We start from the raw sequence: 18,485 nt of genomic DNA, 5'->3' as shown, positions 1-18,485 counted from the left end.
GGGAGGGGCAAAGAGTAAATGAGATGATCTGTTTGTCCAGGAAGGCCTGGCCAGTGTGGGGAACGCCGCTGAAACCAGCAGGGTGCGCTGTCCATCAAAGTGGGCCCGGAGCAAAGGGCACAAACCAGACTCCCCACCACCGCAGAAAACCTCCCCAGGAGGTTCAGATCTCACACTTGCTCTAGGCCAGGATATCACAGAGTAATACCCAAAAAGCCCCAGAGAGTCTCTTCATTGGGTGGAAACATGTTAGAGGAAGGATTAGGTGCGGGGTGCAGAGGTTTGTGCTGAGCTGGGGCTGAGTGATTAATTAGCACTCTGAGGACTTGCTCTCTCCAGGAGAACCCACTGGCTGAGAAGGGAAAAAAAGAATTCATTCAGAAAGGCCATGGTGAACACACATCCGTCCTGAGTTTCGAGGGGAGGGGTCCACAGGGACTGCCACAAGAAGCATCCTTCGGATCCCAGCCCTCTCTGTCCCCCACACTGTCCAAGGTGAGCTAGTGCAAAACTGTATCCAACATCCGCCATGAAGAGTTCAGGGGGCTGCCGGTGGGCCAGGGAGAAGAAAGGACCAGGGAAGACGTTTAGAGGATTTTTCTGGGCAGAGGTTTGGAAGGGAGACCCTCCATAACATTTCACTTGGTTGGGGGAGTGGGCAGAGAAGGAGCTAGAATATAATTTTTATCAGCATACAATCCCAAATACTGAACAAGAAGGCAGGGCTCTCTCCAGTTAGCAAGCAGCCTTGGGAAAAACGCATTGCAGAGTATGTACAATTTGGCACTTACTCATCTCTCCCAGCAATGCCCTAAGCAGCAGGGATAAAACAGAGGGAACCGAGGAGCTGCCAGTCAGAGAGCAGAGAGACAAGGAGCAGCTGAAGGCATGGTGATCAGAAATGGACGGGACGCTTCCAGAGATGTTTGGCGCACGAGCACAGGAAAGGGAGTTCTGCTGGAGACATCTACGGACCCTTCCAATTTTGAGAGTATGGTTGTAGAAATCCAGACAGCACTGACAAGAGAGCCAAGGCCACTCTACAGACAGAGGGCACTGCCATCAGATCATAACTGATGAAAGCATCTTCACAAGAGTGATTAATCTTTGCCCCTTGGAGGCCCCATGCCTCCGCCTAAATTGATGGGCTGAACTGTTAATTTTGGTTAGTAACAAGCACAAAACTGAGAACTGGGGCAGAACTCATAAAACTTTATAAACATAAAGGGAAGGTCCCACCTTCCTGCCCAGGATGAAATCCTTTTCATGACATACCATCTAGCTTTTGCATGAACACTTGTATGGATGAGACAGTTCATTACTTTACAAGGTCTGTTCCATTGCAGTACAGCTCTCATCATGGAAAAGTTCTTTCTTCTCCTGAGCTGAAATCCTTCTCGCTGTAACTCCTACCCCTCTAGTTCTATGTCTTAGGCTTTCAGATATTTAAAGAGTGCTGCTATAGTCACTCTAAACCTTCTCTTTTCCAGGCTAAACCCCTTTCCTTCAACCAATTCTTATAATGACATAGTTATCATCTTGACCATTCTTTTCTGAACTCTAATTTATCAATATCCATTTCCAAAGAACGGATAATAATACATCAGATATGGTCAAACTAGTACACACTACAGTGAAACCTTTTTTTTTAAAATCCATGCTCCATCCTTCCAGTAATGAATTCAGACTTTTAAAGATCATTTGGTACTTGCTTCATATTACTGGCTCACATTTGGCTGGTTAAAAAGGAACCCTTAAGTTCTTCTCCACATGAAATCCTGTCAAGTTCGGCTCCCTCTGGTAACCCTACACTTAAGAAAGTATTCTAGGGCTTCCCTGGTGGTACAGTGGTTGAGAATCTGCCTGCTAATGCAGGGGACACGGGTTCAAGCCCTGGTCTGGGAGGATCCCACAGGCCGCAGAGCAACTAGGCCCGTGAGCCACAACTACTGAGCCTGCGCGTCTGGAGCCTGTGCTCCGCAACAAGAGAGGCCGCGATAGTGAGAGGCCCGCGCACCACGATGAAGAGTGCCCCCCGCTCGCCACAACTAGAGAAAGCCCTCGCACAGAAACAAAGACCCAACACAGCAAAAATAAACTCCTACCCCCAACATCTTCTTAAAAAAAAAAAAAAAACTATTCTAATATAAATGTATAAATATATAATAGCACATTTCCTTTTTTAAAATACTCTGTGTTGTTTCCACCTACTGTTCTATTTGAAATAATACTAAGTCTTAGTTCTATCATCCTTGGTGTTCTCGCTACTCCCTCTCAGCTGAGCAGCCACCATAAGTTTGATAAATGAGGTAAAAGTACCTTCTGCATTTTCATCCGGTTTGTCGATAAAAATGATAAATAGAGCTAGACCAAAAGCAGAGCCCTGTGGCATGCCTGCTGAGACCCCCTTTCCGTTAAGGTCAGTACAGTCCACCTTCTCTGGGCACAGAAGTTTAACTTGCTGCAACAGACCTCTCCCTCTGTCTACCATTCAGAGGCGCTACAAGCAGTAAATGCCACCTGGGACCCACAGCCTGAGTGTTTAGCCAGTCCCACCTCAGAGCCTCAAACGAGCATCCAGGAGCCTCCGTATGCCCGGGGGGGGGGGGGGCCCTGTACACCCCACCCCTCATTCTCGTTAACCTCTGACACCTACCATCCACTCCAATCCTGGTGTTCTGCTGTCATCTTGCAAACAGATAGTGAAACTGAGCAGGACCCCGAGGGGCTCCTGGGCACGACAAGCCTTTCTGTGCCCCCCTCTTCCTGATTACACAATATAGGCTTCATTCAGCCTCCAGGACCTTCCCTGAGTTCTAGCTGGCAGGTTCAAACAGTTGCTAATCAGGGAAGGGAGGGGATACCTAGATGGGAGAGGAACAGTCAAGAAACAATAGTGTAGCCTTGGGGCAGGGTCCTGGATCCCCCTCCAGGGATACACACAACAATATCCTTGAGCTGTTTTGCACATACAGAAACCCCAACCAGGTGGGAGAAGTTAACAGGTTGATGATGTTGACTCCCACCTGGCCCCACCCAGGTGGAAGACGGGAGGATGATGTTGACCCTCCTCAGGTCAATCAACTAACGCTTGAACTCTGTCCACCTCCGTCCCAATCGAATACCCTTAGCTTAAAACTTCCCCGGTTTTGCTGTTGGGGAAGCAGTGCTTTGGGATAACTCCTTCCTTCTTCCAATCTTTGGCTTGGTTGTATCTTTTGGTTGACAGCCACCAAGAGGCGAACCCACCTTTCAGGTACCACTCTGATGCCACACACGCATCCCCGGCCACGCCGTTTTCCTCGGGCACAAAATATCCTTTCCCCTCCCGCTCCACACCGTACCCAACCTCTAGAGTGTGTGCCTCAGGTCCCAAGTCCACTCTGACATCTTCCCAACGGCCTTGGTTTCCACACACTGACTTCTCCCCCTGCTGAACACCAAAAGCTTTTCGAATCGGTCCCCTCTCAGGTCGAGGGGGAGCATTCTCTTTCTAATCTGTGTTTGAGCACAGAGGTCTGGCGGGCCCTTTCTCTGCAGTTTCCCGCAGTTCTCGCTCGCAGCAGAAGCACTATCTTCCTCAAACATTTTCCCCACCCCCTGTAATCGCTGCTCCCATCCTCTCCCCCTCCTCATGTGATCTTACCTTTCTTCCCGCACCCGAGGACTCAGGAACCTGCTAGAGTCATCGTCATGGCTGCTCTGCTGGCTGCTGAGAAAAGACAGGATGTGAACCGTTAACGTTCGGCTTCTTTCTCAACCCTGGGGGAGAGCATCTAGACTTCAGCTCAATGAAGAAATGGGGTTACAACATCTTAAAGGTAGACGTTCCCCGGGTAAGTTTACACAGAGGGTATACGGCCAGACGGTGGAACTGAGACACCCATTTGGTGAAAACCCCACCCATCATACCTAAAGCACAAGAGCAAGATCCTGACCTATCACCTTTTTCTTGCCAGGCCACACAGTCTCTGTGAGTGAATGCCTCTGGCATTCTCTGTACCTGGGCCTCTAGATCTGTAGCACAGGATAATAATCCCATTCTTCCACCTCCCCTGAGACACTCAAGGTGCTGGTTTACAGTCTTGCGGGCAGGAAGGGGAGGGGTGCGGGCAGGAGGGAATTCCAGCAGGAGAAAGACTTGAGACTTGGTGGAGTCTGGGGCCACCTGGCCTGTTTCCCCGCCTCCAGGGAAGGCTGAAGAGGGTGAGGGACAAAAGAGGGATTAGGAGGTGGAGTCCCTCCACTCCTTAAAGCCCTGTAGGCACGAAGATTATAGAGCAGCTCACAAGAGTTCTTGAAGTGCTTACTTTAAATGACTGTGGAATTCAACAGTCATTCATCCTACTCAAGAGAAAGAAAAGCTGTTCAGACACCTTATGACACTAACTGAACATAAAGCTGGTGAACAAATAATTTTATTAATTGCTAATTATTAAGTACTCCAGGTTTCTAATCAAGAATCATAAAGCCACAGCCCTGTTGCCAAATCTGGAGCCCCCGTGGGCTAAGAATGGTGTTTGCTTTTTTAAATGGCTGGGAATAAACATTTTTTAAATGATAATAATATTTCATGACATGTGAAAATTACATCATAAATAAAGCTTTACTGAAACACAGCCGCACCCATTCATTTACATACTAACCAGGGCTGCTTTTTTGCTACAATGGCAGAGCTGTGCAGTTAAGGCAGAACTGAATAAGTGCAGTAGTGAGGCCATTAGACCCACAAAGCCTACATATTTACTGTATGGCTCCTTAAAGAAAACGTTAGCAAACCCCTGTTTGGCATAGATTCCATTAATAATAAATTCCTATTACCATAAATGTCACTATAACCCAGGCCCAGTACAACCAAACTTGTTCCCTTGTTCTGGTGGATTGTTCACAGCCATAAAAAGCCCTGATCTCTACAGAGTACACTCCTTAAACTAGATCCCCAGAAGATGGCAAACTGTGAACAATCTTGTAGGGTAAGTGCCTGCCCCAGTGCAGCACTTGATCTCCACCAAAGCAGCACATGATTTTATAACCATGCTCTCACGTTCTGATTTTTCAGCAAGAAGTAAATGAACTTAGAAGCAATTTACGTCAAATTTTCAAATACACACACACACACCAGAAATCAGAACAGCACCACACACAAAGCTTCCAGTTGCTTGGCAGAACCAAGTGTGTACACAATCCTATTTTCTTTCTTTTACTCTACACAAAGCACTTTTTTTTTTGCCGCTCATTCCCTGCGGAGAACATGGGGCTACTCATCATTCCCTCTTTGCAAGGTCTCATAGTCTTGCCTTTTAAAAACTCCTTGGGCTTCCCTGGTGGCACAGTGGTTGCGATTCCGCCTGCCGATGCAGGGGACGCGGGTTCGTGCCCCGGTCCGGGAAGATCCCACGTGCCGCGGAGCGGCTGGGCCCGTGAGCCATGGCCGCTGAGCCTGTGCGTCCGGAGCCTGTGCTCCGCAACTGGAGAGGCCACGACAGTGAGAGGCCCGCGTACCGCAAAATAAATAAATAAAATAAAAACTCCTTATAACAAAATTATACTGCTGTGTTGCTAACCCATGGGATTTCTTACATTGGGACTGACCTGTCAAATGTATCAAGCACCCTCTACTATACAACTTGGAATAGGCGTTAAGATTACAGTCGGCAGCCCACAGATGACTGGAACTCAAATTCCACAGCAGACTCAGCTCCAGAGGCAAGCATCAAGAGAGGAAAACCAAAATAACAATAATAATAATTTAAAAAGAAAAAAAAAGAGAGAGAGAGAGGAATACCAGTCTACACCGTTGGCAGTACATGTGAGGAGAAGTAGGAGGGCGGGCTGTCTGGAACCCAGTGTTTTACACTATCTAACACCCCAAGGGGCTCAACCAACCCAATGACCACAATCAGCATTACAGCCTCTTCACGGAAGAGATCAAACTGGACTCCATTTAAGCTATCTATAATGGGGCTGTGCTTCCTTCTCACCTTACCCTCACTCTGGCCATCAAAGCTTAAAGTAAAGCTAATAGAGGGGCTCCCAGAACTAAATGAAAAGTACCAGCGTTTCAGAAAAATAATGCTGAGCTGATTTTAGCAAGTTATCTCACTAGATGGCACTGCTGACTTCCAAACCAGAACCTGAACGAGGCCAAGCCATCCAGCTTCTGAAACCAAAACTAGAACCAACTTTCTAGCGCCCCCTTCTGGCCTTCCCGTTGCTTAGAAAACCGTTCAGAGGATGGAGGTGAAAGTTAACAATGGATCACCTGCAAGGGATTTATTGGTTCTAAATAACTAAGAAATATCAACGTGCATGCATTCAACAAGCATTGCTACAATGCCCTCTACGTGCACATATGTCAAAAGGCAGCATCCGAGTTAAGCATCCGAGTTAAGTCAAGCCTTTGGAATATGCTGCCTCAGGTTATATCCAAGCTCCTCCACTTCCTACTTAACACAACCCTGAGCAAATTATTAGTCATTTTCCTTACCTACAAAATGGAGGTAGATGTTATGATAGTTCTTACTGTTTGAAGGATTAAAGAATGTAAAGCTGTTATAAGAATTAAAGAATGGACATATGTGAAGTATGGGGAATACTGCTTGGCACGTGCTAACTGTTGTACAAACGCTATTATTACGTGCAAGTCATCGTTTTGTGGGTCATGGAAAATAAAGCCCTGAATCCGACAGGGATCCTGCTCTCAAGGTGTTTACAATCTGGAAAGTAAGAGTCAATATAAACTATCATTTTAAACTACACTTTAAAGTAGAAAATGATCATTGTTAGAAGTAAATATTAAAAGCTACAGAAACATAGACCAGAGAAAGATCGCTTCCTTCTGGGGCTGGTAAGAGAAGACCATCTCAACAGCAAGGGTTTTTTTTTTGCTGACACTTGAAATTTGAACAGATTCAGGATGAGCAGAACTGAGAAGAGAGGGCTTTTTTTTTTTTTTTTTTTTTTTTTTTAATTTATTTGGCAACTCTGTGTGGCTTGTGGGATTTTAGCTTCCCAACCAGGGACTGAGCCCGGGCCCCCGGCAGTAAGAGCGCAGAGTCCTAACCACTGGACCGGCAGGGAATCCTGAGAGGGCATTCTGGTGCAGCTCGGCTCCCAAACATTTACCACATACCAGGCACTGTGCTAGAAGGCTGGGACGTAAAGAGCCCCGACCGAGGAGGCACAGGTGTTCCCTGAGCACTGCGACGCAGCAACACCGGAAGGATGAAGGGGCGCAGGTCGCAGACACTTCTGCTGGGGTCTTTCAGGCAACGTATTGGAGAGCAGACCATGGAACGGGAGGAACGGCGGGTAACTCCACAGCAGCAACAGCTGCAGCACGCGTGGGCTCCTTCCTCCTCTAGACACCCCCCTGCCTCCCCACCCCCCAAAGGAGCCTGGTCCTCTCTCCTCCCACTTTCAGAACTTTTTTTCCCACCGTCTTTAAAGGTGAGATAGACGCCAACCACTCCCGCTCCACCCGACCCCATGAAATGATCACTGTTGAGCAGAATTTCCAGAGATTCAGACACGGCCTTGCTCTCTCGCAAAACTCTCAGGTCCTCTCTTATTATGAGCCTTTTCAAACAGTACAGACCACCTGGATGCTGGGCAACTCACCCTGCTCCCTAAATCAATCTGCCAGTCTTCTGAGGTCATGCAGAAGAGCCATCACCATGGTAGGATGCTTGCAGAGGGCTGTGAAAGGCCAGAAGGTCAAGAGCCACGTCCACAACCGCTCCACTTCAGTCAAGGCCTTGGAGGGACAGGTGGCCAGTGCGGGCTCTACCGCTTAAGGAAGTTGAGAAGAACTTGAAGGAAGTCCGGCAGAGAGCGCTCACGGATGAAAACGTCTCTTAGAAAGTCTGAAAAGAAACTCCTAACACTGATTTGGAATGACTTAGCCTGGGCACCAGATGACTGAAAGTCAGCTTAACACTGCAAGGAAGGGACGTTCTATAAGCAGCCGTTTGCCTTTCCCCCAAAAGAGCTAGAAAACGCATGAGGATGACTAAAATCCATCCTGCTGTAAATTCAAGCTGCTGATAAAAACCACTGTAGAAATTAAATTTTGAAACAGCACACCGTGTTACTAAATAAGGTGGAGAAGCGCTTCTCTGTGTCCTGGAATGTTCCGGAGGGAAACCAGCTGAAGCGAATCGAATCTGGAGTCCTGGTTTTGTTCTCTGCCAGCAAGCTAGTGCTGGGAGCTTATCCTAGAAGGTCACACTGAACCAGTAACCCTGGCTGGGAAAAATCCATTGTAATCTGAGGCAGAGAACACTCCAGAGGCAGAAATTCACAGGCTACTGAGCTAGCAGGAAGCTCCGCAAGGTAGGCTGGGTAAATTCCCATGATTCTACTGGTCTCCCTTCCTCCCTCCCCCACCCACGGGCACTGGCAGGAAGTTCAGCCTAAATCCACAAGCCACCAGGAAGGCGTTCTTCTGCCCTCTGCAAAGTACAGCTTCACTCCTAGGGAAACTAATTTGGGCACTTTTTCTGAGCTGGTGCTTCCTAAGTAGAAACAGTTCTTTCTCGCCCAGACAATACTAATGGGGTCTCCTAAGCCGGGAAGGGGTTTTGAGAGATTCAGGGGATTCCAAGCAGTTATGGGGCTATGCGAGACGTCATTTAGTATTTCCAGAGCCTAATGGAACCTGTACATTTACCCACAACTAAGGCTGTGCACTCATTTTTCGCATTTCTTTGTTTTTGGCTCTAATCAGAGCAATCTAGTGTGTTAATACCTATTATCTTATGCAAATAAGAAGCTCTGAAAAGCTCAGAGTGGCTTTGATTGATAAATGTCTGATTAATAAAAGTGGGGGATATGTATACGTATGACTGATTCACTTTGCTGTACAGCAAGAAACTAATAACACGACGTTGTAAAGCAACTATACTCCAATAAAAATTAATTAAAAAAAAATTTTTTTTTAAGTGGGGGAAGAAATTAAGTAGTGGATGTAGCAGAATAGCATGGAGACATACAAACCGAGGTTCGCCCTGGCTTTGTTTCTTACTGGCCCTATAACTTTGACCAAGTCCCTTACCCTCTCTCAGCCTATTTCCCAATATCTGAGTTCAAGATTTGGAGTCAGGAAGACACAAGTTCTGCCACTTAGCACAGTGATACTGGGCAAATTATTTAACTTTTCTAAGTGTCAGACATGGGTATAAACCACATGCCTTTAAGGGCTGCAGTGGGGATTAGAAATCATCTATAGAATACGTCTAGGGCCACGTTTGGGGCTTGGTAGGTGTACCGGAAATGTCGGACATCAATTGGACTTAATATTCAGTTAGTTTGGCAGATAAATACTTTGAAACATCCAATACATGGGAGGAAATTAACAGAAGAGAACCTTATGATAAAAAATGTTGAGAGCCACTGACTTGAAAAGTAGAGTTGCACTGTCACTGATAAAAGCCTGGATTTTCATGTTGAATTATAGCCGCCTGAGAAATGACTCTAGCATCTACCATTTCAGTTTAAAGAGAAGGGCATCTGGGGGAAGAAAGGCAGGTAGCCTGTAAGTAGAGAATAAAAGAGAATAGTTTCTGTTTGTCATCTGGCAAGCAGGTGTAGGAAAGTCTAATAATAGAAGATAAGTAAACAGATGTGATTTGGGACACTGCCAATGACTGCCAGCTTCTTACACAACATACCTGAATATTCTCAAATACTACTTAGAAAATAACATGCTCTGTGTGAAGATTAATGATCTGTCTACAAAGGTAGCAGGCTGCTTCTGCTTAATGCCCCCCCTGGGAACAAGCAGCAAGGTGGGTAGCTGGTCAAAGATTGAGGGATTCAGAATCTAGCTAAATAACTCATTACAACTCACTCATGTTTCTCTATTTCGTAGTTCTTCTGCCTCTAAACATACCCTTGTCTCTGTCTTTAAAAAAAAAAAAAATCTCTCCCTCAGCTCCTTTATGTTTCCTTCCTCCCCTTCAGGGCCATATTTTTTTTTTTTTTTTTTTTTTAGATGTTGGGGGTAGGAGTTTATTAATTTATTTATTTGTTTTTGCTGTGTTGGGTCTTCATTTCTGTGCGAGGGCTTTCTCTAGTTGTGGCAAGCTGGGGCCGCTCTTCATCGCGGTGCGCGGGCCTCTCACTATCGCGGCCTCTCTGTTGCGGAGCACAGGCTCCAAACACGCAGGCTCAGTAGTTGTGGCGCACGGGCCTAGCCGCTCCGCGGCATGTGGGATCCTCCCAGGCCAGGGCTCGAACCCGTGTCCCCTTGCATTAGCAGGCAGACTGTCAACCACTGCGCCACCAGGGAAGCCCCAGGGCCATATTTTATTGAAAGAATGCACTATTTGGTGACTGCTGAACTTCCATCAAAACTCTGATAGAGATTTGCATATAATGTGTTGTGATAATTAAGCAGTTATTAATAGACAAAGAAGAAATCCTTATCTCCCTATTTCAGGCATGTCTCATTTATTGATTTTTCTATGTAATTTAAAATCGTTCATCTTTAAAACATTTTAATGCTCCTAAGGCAATCAATAAACTAAATTACTTAAAAAAAACTGTATCAGAATAAGCTAGGAGCTTTTCTATGCAGATTCCTTGGCCCCCTCCCCAAATTTACCGAGTCAGAGTCTGAGCCCGTCCAGGAATGCGTATTTTTTAAAAGCTTCTCAGTGATTCTGGGGGGCAACCAGGATTGAGACCCACTGGACATCACACTCACTGCCTCTGCTTCCTCACCACTGATTTCGTGAATTAGTCACTGTAGCCTGGACCACACCCTTACCCCTCTTTGGTTTGATCAACCAAGACCTCTGTTACTGCCAAAGCCAATGACAATAGTTACATCCTAACCTCATTTGACCACCTAGGCAGGTCTGACATTGATGATTATTCCCATTCTTTAAACTTCACCCTTCTTGCCTTCTATGACAAAACCCTCTGCTCTTGCTTGGATTTTATCCTACTTTTGTTTTTCTCTTCTTTTTTAGGGAACTTCAGGAATCTTCTGGTTGGTCCTAAAATGTTTCCCAGGACTCATTCAGCCACTCATTTAATAAATTATCTGATACCAACTATAGGCCAGGCGTTGTTCTGGAATCTAGATACCAAATACAAAGTAGCAAATGAAACAGATGAAACCTCCACGCTCAAGGAGTTCACATTTTATTGGGTTTCTTGCTCTTCCAGCTTTATACCCGGGGAGCCTAGGTTTTGTGGATCTCTGAAATCGTTATGTTACACATTCAGGGGAGAGGATTTATAGCTCTCATCCGATTCTCAAATAGAGAATGTAACCCACAGAAGATTAAAATCCACTGCAATATATCTCTGGGGAATCATGTCCACACGCAAGGCTTCAATTATGATGTTATATAAGTTAATCACCCCCAAAGACAGCACAGCACTGAGCTGTCACTAGTCACATGTGGCTACTTAAATTCATTAAAAATTCAGTTCCTTAGTCGTACTAGCTACATTTCAAGAACCTGATGACCACATGTGGCCATTAACTTCCATATTAGTGCAGCTAGAGAACATCTCCATCACCGCAGAAAGCTTTACTGAACAGCGTGGAGGTTTCCAGATCAAACCCAGGATTTGAGTTCCAGCTCTGCCACTTGTTATCTGAGTAACTCAGAGCAGCTTGTTAACCTCTCTCTACATTCCTGCCCCCTTGTCTTTTAAAATGTAAGTCACTTCACAGACCTGTTTGGAGGATTGAGCAAGTTAACTGATATAAAGCACTTAACAGAAGTCTTGGCAAGTAATAAGTACCCCCAAAATGTTAATAATACTTATTTTTATTGTAAGACATTTGCCATGGTGAATGGGTCCAACAGGAATCTCAAACTGAACATGTCCAATACTGATTTCACCATCTTTTTGTCCTTCTCCTTGGACTCCACAACTAAGGATGCATGCAAACTAGAAATGCACCTCCATGTCAATTTCACACCAGGTCCTGCAGATGCTACCTGACTATCCCTCAAAGGCATCCCATCCTCCCTTCAACGCTCTAACTGCCACTGCGTGAGGTCAAGCTCTCATCACTCCCTGCGGGATTACTCTAATAGGCTCCTAACTGCTTTGCCTGTTGCCAGCCTGGCCCTGCTCCACTCTGTCCCTGACACTGATTCAACAGTGTTCTTCCTGATACGCACATTTGATCGCGGCTCTTCCTGGCTTACCAGTTGTTTTTTTTTTTTTGACCTCGTGGTTTGAGGGATCTTAGTTCCCCGACCGACCAGGGATTGAGTCCGGGACCTTGTCAGTGAAAGTGAGGAGTCCTAACCACTGGACCACCAGGGAATTCCCCTCCTGTCTTAAAATCCTTTAGGCGTCTCCTAATTTCAGAACAAAGTTCAAAAACTCCTTAGTTTAGCCTAAAACTAAGCTGTAAAAGCCCAGTAAGCTGACTGCCATCTTCCTTCCTAGCGTCCACATCTCCCACATCCCCCTCACCGGCTCCAGAATGTCACTCTCCACTCCGGTCCTTCTGCTTGTCCCTGGCTTTGACTCTGCTCTTCTCCCGCCTGGTTTATCCTTTTCTCCACTCCCCTCTTTTTCTTTCTTTCTTTTTTTTTTATTTTTTTTTTATTTTTTGCGGTACAAGGGCCTCTCACTGCTGTGGCCTCTCCCGTCGCGGAGCACAGGCTCCGGACGCGCAGGCTCAGCGGCCACGGCTCACGGGCCCAGCCGCCCCGCGGCACGTGGGATCTTCCCGGACCGGGGCACGAACCCGCGTCCCCTGCATCGGCAGGCGGACTCTCAACCACTGCGCCACCGGGGAAGCCCCTCCACTCCCCTCTTTGTTTCACTCATTCCCATTGGCTGAGGCAGGATGTTCAGGGATTAAGCCCGTCGGCGCTCAAATCTCGATTCTTCCACCTACTCAATTTCACCCTCCATAAAGTGGGGATGATAAAAGTATCTTCTTCACTGGGGTGTTGTGAAAATTAAATAAATTAGTACCCACAAAATACTTAGAAAGGTATCTGGCATTGAGTAGATACTCAATATTATAGCTATTATCATCCTCCAAAAGTAGTACCTTCTCAGGGAAATCTTCCTCGATAGCCACCACCCACACTATGGTCCCTTTATCACCCTGCCCTGTACTTGCCTTTATCATAACACTTATCATACTCCTTGGGATACAGTGATTACTGATTCAGTTCTGTATACCTTCTACCATGCTGTAAGTTATTTGAGAACAAAGGTCCCATTTTATGTCATTTCTTTCCATCCCCAGTGCCCAGCGCTGTCCTTAGCACATATTAGATGTACAACACGATAAATTAATGTACAAATGCATAGCCTTGTCCTCCCTCTGAGGTCTCCACTTTCTGCTGAATACTCCCCGGCCAGTCCAGAAAGACACTTTGCTGAGTACAGATTACATGCTCCCTCTAGATTACAACGTGCTTCCTAAACGTTCATCAACCTTTTCTGGACACCTGTGTTCAAAGTATCCTGCTAGGCCTTACTGGATTTGTAAGGCCTGGTCTGTGACCTCAAGAAGCCCACCAGTCTGTATGAATTCCTGATGGACCATTCATTCATCCATGTTTCCAGCAGACTAAACTTCAGGGTTTGGTGTTCTGGAGATGCCAACCTGAATTAGATGTGCACCTTCTAAATAAAGCCACCACTGTAAGCAAACCCATGAGGGCTGGCATGGCCCTCCTAACACCAGCCCTCCTCTGCCCCACCCCTATGCCAGAGTTGTGGCCCAGCTCTCAGTTATCCAACATGAGGAGGCCGTACCTCATGCTTGTCAGAACCTCCACTGGAGGGCGAACAGGAAAGAAGGTGCCCCTCCAATTAGACATCACAGGTATTCGTCAGTGGGAAAAGACTCTGAAGCCCAAGGCTGCAATTTTTTTTGGTTGTTTCTTTTTTTTTTTTTTTTGTGGTACGCAGGCTTCTCACTGTTGTGGCCTCTCCCGTTGCGGAGCACAGGCTCCGGACGCGCAGGCCCAGCGGCCATGGCTCACGGGCCCAGCTGCTCCACGGCATGTGGGGTCTTCCCAGACCGGGCACGAACCCGTGTCCCCTGCATCGGCAGGCGGACTCTCAACCACTGCGCCACCAGGGAAGCCCTGTTGTTTCTTTCTTTGTAAAATGACTATGAATATTAAATTTTCTCTTTTGTTAATTTTTAAATTTTTATTTATTTGATTGAGGTATAATTGATATAAAACATTGTATTAGTTTCAGGTGTACAACATAATGATTCAATATTTGTATATATTGCAAAATGATCACCACAATAAGTCTAACATCTGTCACCATATATAGTTACTTTTTTTTTTTTGGCCGTACCGCAAGGCCTGCGGGATCTTAGTTCCCAACCAGGGATTGAACCCAGGCCCCAGCAGTGAAAGCGCCAAGTCCTAACCACTGGACCGCCATGGAAGTCCCACAGTTTTTTTCCTTGTGATGAGAGCTTTTAAGATTTACTCTCTCAGCAACTTTCAAATAGGCAACATCATATTATTAACTATTGTCACCACGCTGAACATTACATCCCCAGGACTTAGGTATTTTATAGCTGGAAGTTTGTACCTTTTTTTTTTTTTTTTTTTTTTGGTGACATTGGTATTCCTTTTTTTTTTTTCCTTTTTTATTGAAGTTTGGTTGATTTACAGTTTGTGTTAGTTTCGGGTGTAGAGCAAAGTGATTTGGTTATACACACACACATATATATATGTGTGTGTGTATATCTATCTTCTTTTTCAGATTCTTTTCCATTATAGTTTATTACAAGATATTGAATATAGTTCCCTATGCTATACAGTAGAATCTAGTTGTTTACCTATTTTATATATAGAAGTTTGTACCTACTAATCCCAAACAATGAGTTTTAAATTTTCATGCTAATCCCTGGCTCTCAAGAATATAGATAGTCAAGCTTTGGTTGGAAAAAAAAAAAAATTTTCTCGAATGCCCTGTTCTGAGATAGTTTTCACAAAGGGTAAAGCATCCCTCACCCACGACAAAATTCTAGGCCTCTCACCTCACACAATTAAAAGACTTACACCTACCCCATTACATCCCTCCAATGGGGCCTGAAGGCAGGGGGGAGGGGGAAAGCAAGGAGAATTGTGCCAGCTTATGTCTCTTCAATTGCGCTTAGCTAAAGCTGCCTCTTTCTAGTTTCCCACATCCCAGTAGCTTCCTTGGCCTCAATCACTACTCAGCATCACACTGAAATCTTAGACCGTCTGAAGAGAGTAAATACAAGTTCACCAGGTCTCCTGGTAGTAAACCTTTACTCAGGACGGAACGGGGCCGAGGAGTTGTTTCCCAGGACCTGACGTCTGTGAGAATACGCCAAGGCCCTGGGCAGCAGAGTCTCAGACAGCAGCCTCCTCCCACTTTCCCTCGCTTTTCTCCCTCCCCAGCCCCCTGGGGCCCCTCCTGCCTTTAGAAAATCCCTTCCTTCCAAATCCAGAGCCTGCACATTGGAGAAGGAAGGAAGTGCCAGGAAGCTGCAAAGAGCTCTCAAACCCCAGGAGAGCCAGAAGCCACTTTGTCCACAGATAACCTCAAAACCTTTTCTTGGACAATCATCTTTTTTGGGGGGGGCTGCACCACGTGGCTTGCGGGATCTTAGTTCCCCAACCAGGGATCGAACCCGGGGCCCTGGCAGTAGAAGTATGGAGTCCTAACCACCGGACAGCCAGGGATGTCCCTTGGCCAATCATCTTGATCCTGGTCACTTTATCTAAACTGCTCAAAATGGGTTAAAGTTCCTTCTCCGTCGATTTCCCCTCAGAGGAACAAGTTAGGAGACTTCCCAGGACACACCAAGAGCCCTTCTTGTGCTCCCCACACACCCCTACTTCCTCCACACCAAGGACCCTTAAATTATATCCCCAACTATCAGGTTTTGAAAGAGATAACTGACAACACACTATCTGTCTCCTGGTTAATTTGTGAGCGTGTTTTTAGTCAAAGGCACACAGCTACCATTCAGGTCAGCATCCAGCAACACACCTCACCACATTGGGTTGATAGAATTCAAAGGAAACAATGTGTGGGTTTCTATTAAGCCTTTGGAAATTCTGTTAATACCTAAAGGAACCCCGCTCTCCAAGGAACCACTGACTTCGGTAATCAATATACAAACAGGTGTTTGCTGGATCTCCTCCTGGCTCCGCTCTACCAACCTCTGCAGGGTTAGAGTCCTGCCCACAGTCACCTTCTTTTCACTACACATTCTCCCCCGATAATCTCGTGCAAGTCCATGGCCTCAACGACCCACACGTTGACTCCCAAACCTGTACCACCAGCTTGGACCGTTCCACCGAGCATCAGTTCCCTGGACGCAGCTGCTTACAGGACGTGACCAAAACCCTGCGTCCATGGGCTCCTCAAGCAGCATGCCCCAAACTGTCTGCTCCCTCCCGCACTCTCACCTCTTCTACCAAACCACTTGCATCTGCTTTCCTTCGCTCAGCCACCTGCATCGCCACCCATCCACTTAGCTATCCAAACAAGGAAACTCAGAAATAGTTTTAGCGGCTCCCTCTCCTCCGCTCCCTACCTCCAATCTGTCACCAAGTTCTGTTGCTCCTACCTTTGAAACATCTTTTATATCCGTCCCCTCCTCCCTACTCCTCCTGTCCCTGCCCCGGTCACACCAGACTGGCTGCACAAGAACTGACTGAAAAACTTTTATCTTATATATATTTTTTTGCGGTACGCGGGCCTCTCACTGTTGTGGCCTCTCCCGTTGCGGACCCCAGGCCCCGGACGCGCAGGCTCAGCGGCCACGGCTCACGGGCCCAGCCGCTCCGCGGCATGTGGGATCTTCCCGGACCGGGGCACGAACCCATGTCCCTTGCATTGGCAGGTGGATTCTCAACCACTGCGCCACCAGGGAAGCCCTGAAAACTTTTTTAAAGATAGGTTCCTACATCCTCACTTGCCCTGGATTCTGATTCTGGGTGTCTGGGTGGAGCCTGAAGGATTTTTAAGGCATATCCCAAGTCTGCAAACTATTGTACCAAAGTCCTACCCTACTGAAATGGCCCTTTAACTGTGCTGGATAACTTTTTTTTTCTAATAAACTTATTTATTTATTTTTGGCTGCATCGGGTCTTCGTTGCTGCGCACGGGCTTTCTCTAGCTGCGGCGAGCAGGGGCTACCCTTCGTTGCGGTGCACGGGCTTCTCATTGCGGCGGCTTCTCTTGTGGCAGAACGTGGGCTCTAGGCGCGCAGACTTCAGTAGTTGTGGTGCACGGGCTCAGTAGTTGTGGCTCATGGGGTCCAGAGCGCAGGCTCAGTAGTTGTGGTGCACGGGTGTAGTTGCTCCGCGGCATGTGGGATCTTCCCGACCCAGGGCTCGAACCCTGCGTTGGCAGGTGGATTCTTAACCACTGCGCCACCAGGGAAGTCCCTGATAAATTTTTAACAACCAGCTTGAAGGGGAAAGGGGAATGACTTGTATCACTTGTTGACTTCTGTGCTGTAAATTTTCCCACCACGTGAGATTTCAAGCACCAACGTGATGTCACTAAAATTATCACAACTGGGAAGCTATGTGCACAACTGACGGATGCAAGCTAGTCCAGCAAGGAATTCGCCTAGACCACCACCTTTATCTTCTAAAACAGAGCTAGACATGCCTCTTCCCAAGTCCCCTGAAGGTTTCCCCTAATGTCACAGATGACAGTCCAAAGACCTCTGTCACACACGAGGCCTTACAACCCAAAACCAACTTCTCAACTTCCCCCCACAGGAAGTTCCGCCTAAGTGCTGTTGACCCTGAGCCAGTTGTGCTCTCCAAATACACCACGTCCACTCATTCCTCCAAGCTTTGTTCATATCGTCCCCTAAATGTCTCTTCTACATGATCCCACAGACCCCACCTCAATAACTGCATCTCCCACCTTGGCCAATCGAGCCCCATGTCACGCAGAAGCCTGGCTGTCTCTCCAGGGCCTCACTGATTTTCTCTTCCTACCTGACCCTTTGAGCTGCAGAGCTGCGGAAAATCCAAGCCTGAGCAGCTATCGCCAGTGTTGATGGTGGTCGTGCCCGAGCCTTGGAGGTAACCTGTTGGCTGCATCAGAGAAACCCTCCTTTAGCGCAAGTACGGGCTGCTTTTTTCAGTGTAGTCAAGCTCTTGCAGACTAATGTGTTTAATACGAACAGTAAATCCTTCACATTTAAACAGTGCTCTCCAGTCTACAAAGTGCTTTCTTGTACATTCTTCCATCTGATCTTTCCAACCTTATAAAGTAGATAAAATATATGTGTGTATATATATACACATATATATATACTCTGATCCTCATTTTATTGTTTTTTGGTCGCACCGTGCGGCTTGTGGGATTTTAGTTCCCCAACCAGCCGACCAGGGATCGAACCAGGGCCCTTGGCAGTGAGAGCGCCAAGTCCAAACCACTGGACCACCAGGGAATTCCTGATCCTCATTTTAAAGATGAAGAAAATAAGGATTCAGGAGAATATATGACATGTCTAA

The 18,485-nt window shown here is 46.7% G+C and overlaps 1 protein-coding gene across 12 annotated transcripts in view; it reads right to left on the bottom strand.

Annotated features, from left to right (window-relative positions):
• The window catches only part of GRAMD1B (GRAM domain containing 1B), a 251,804-nt gene that overhangs the window by 130,242 nt on the left and 103,077 nt on the right, over window positions 1-18,485 (bottom strand). For 6 of the 12 annotated variants that reach the window (XM_067039199.1, XM_067039200.1, XM_067039213.1 and 3 more), the window contains exons 2-3: window positions 17,964-18,062; window positions 3,647-3,709 (exon numbers count right to left, since the gene is read on the bottom strand). In XM_067039199.1, coding sequence (XP_066895300.1) covers window positions 3,647-3,709; window positions 17,964-18,062 — 162 coding nt within the window. Of the gene's footprint in view, window positions 1-3,646; window positions 3,713-17,963; window positions 18,063-18,485 lie in introns of all 12 variants that reach the window. The other 6 variants (XM_067039203.1, XM_067039202.1, XM_059068139.2 and 3 more) reach the window with 2 other exon arrangements.

This window comes from Kogia breviceps, chromosome 7, assembly GCF_026419965.1.
Source record: "Kogia breviceps isolate mKogBre1 chromosome 7, mKogBre1 haplotype 1, whole genome shotgun sequence".
In the NCBI taxonomy this organism is placed as follows: Eukaryota; Metazoa; Chordata; class Mammalia; order Artiodactyla; family Physeteridae; genus Kogia; species Kogia breviceps.
This window is presented reverse-complemented; position numbering and strand designations above follow the sequence as displayed.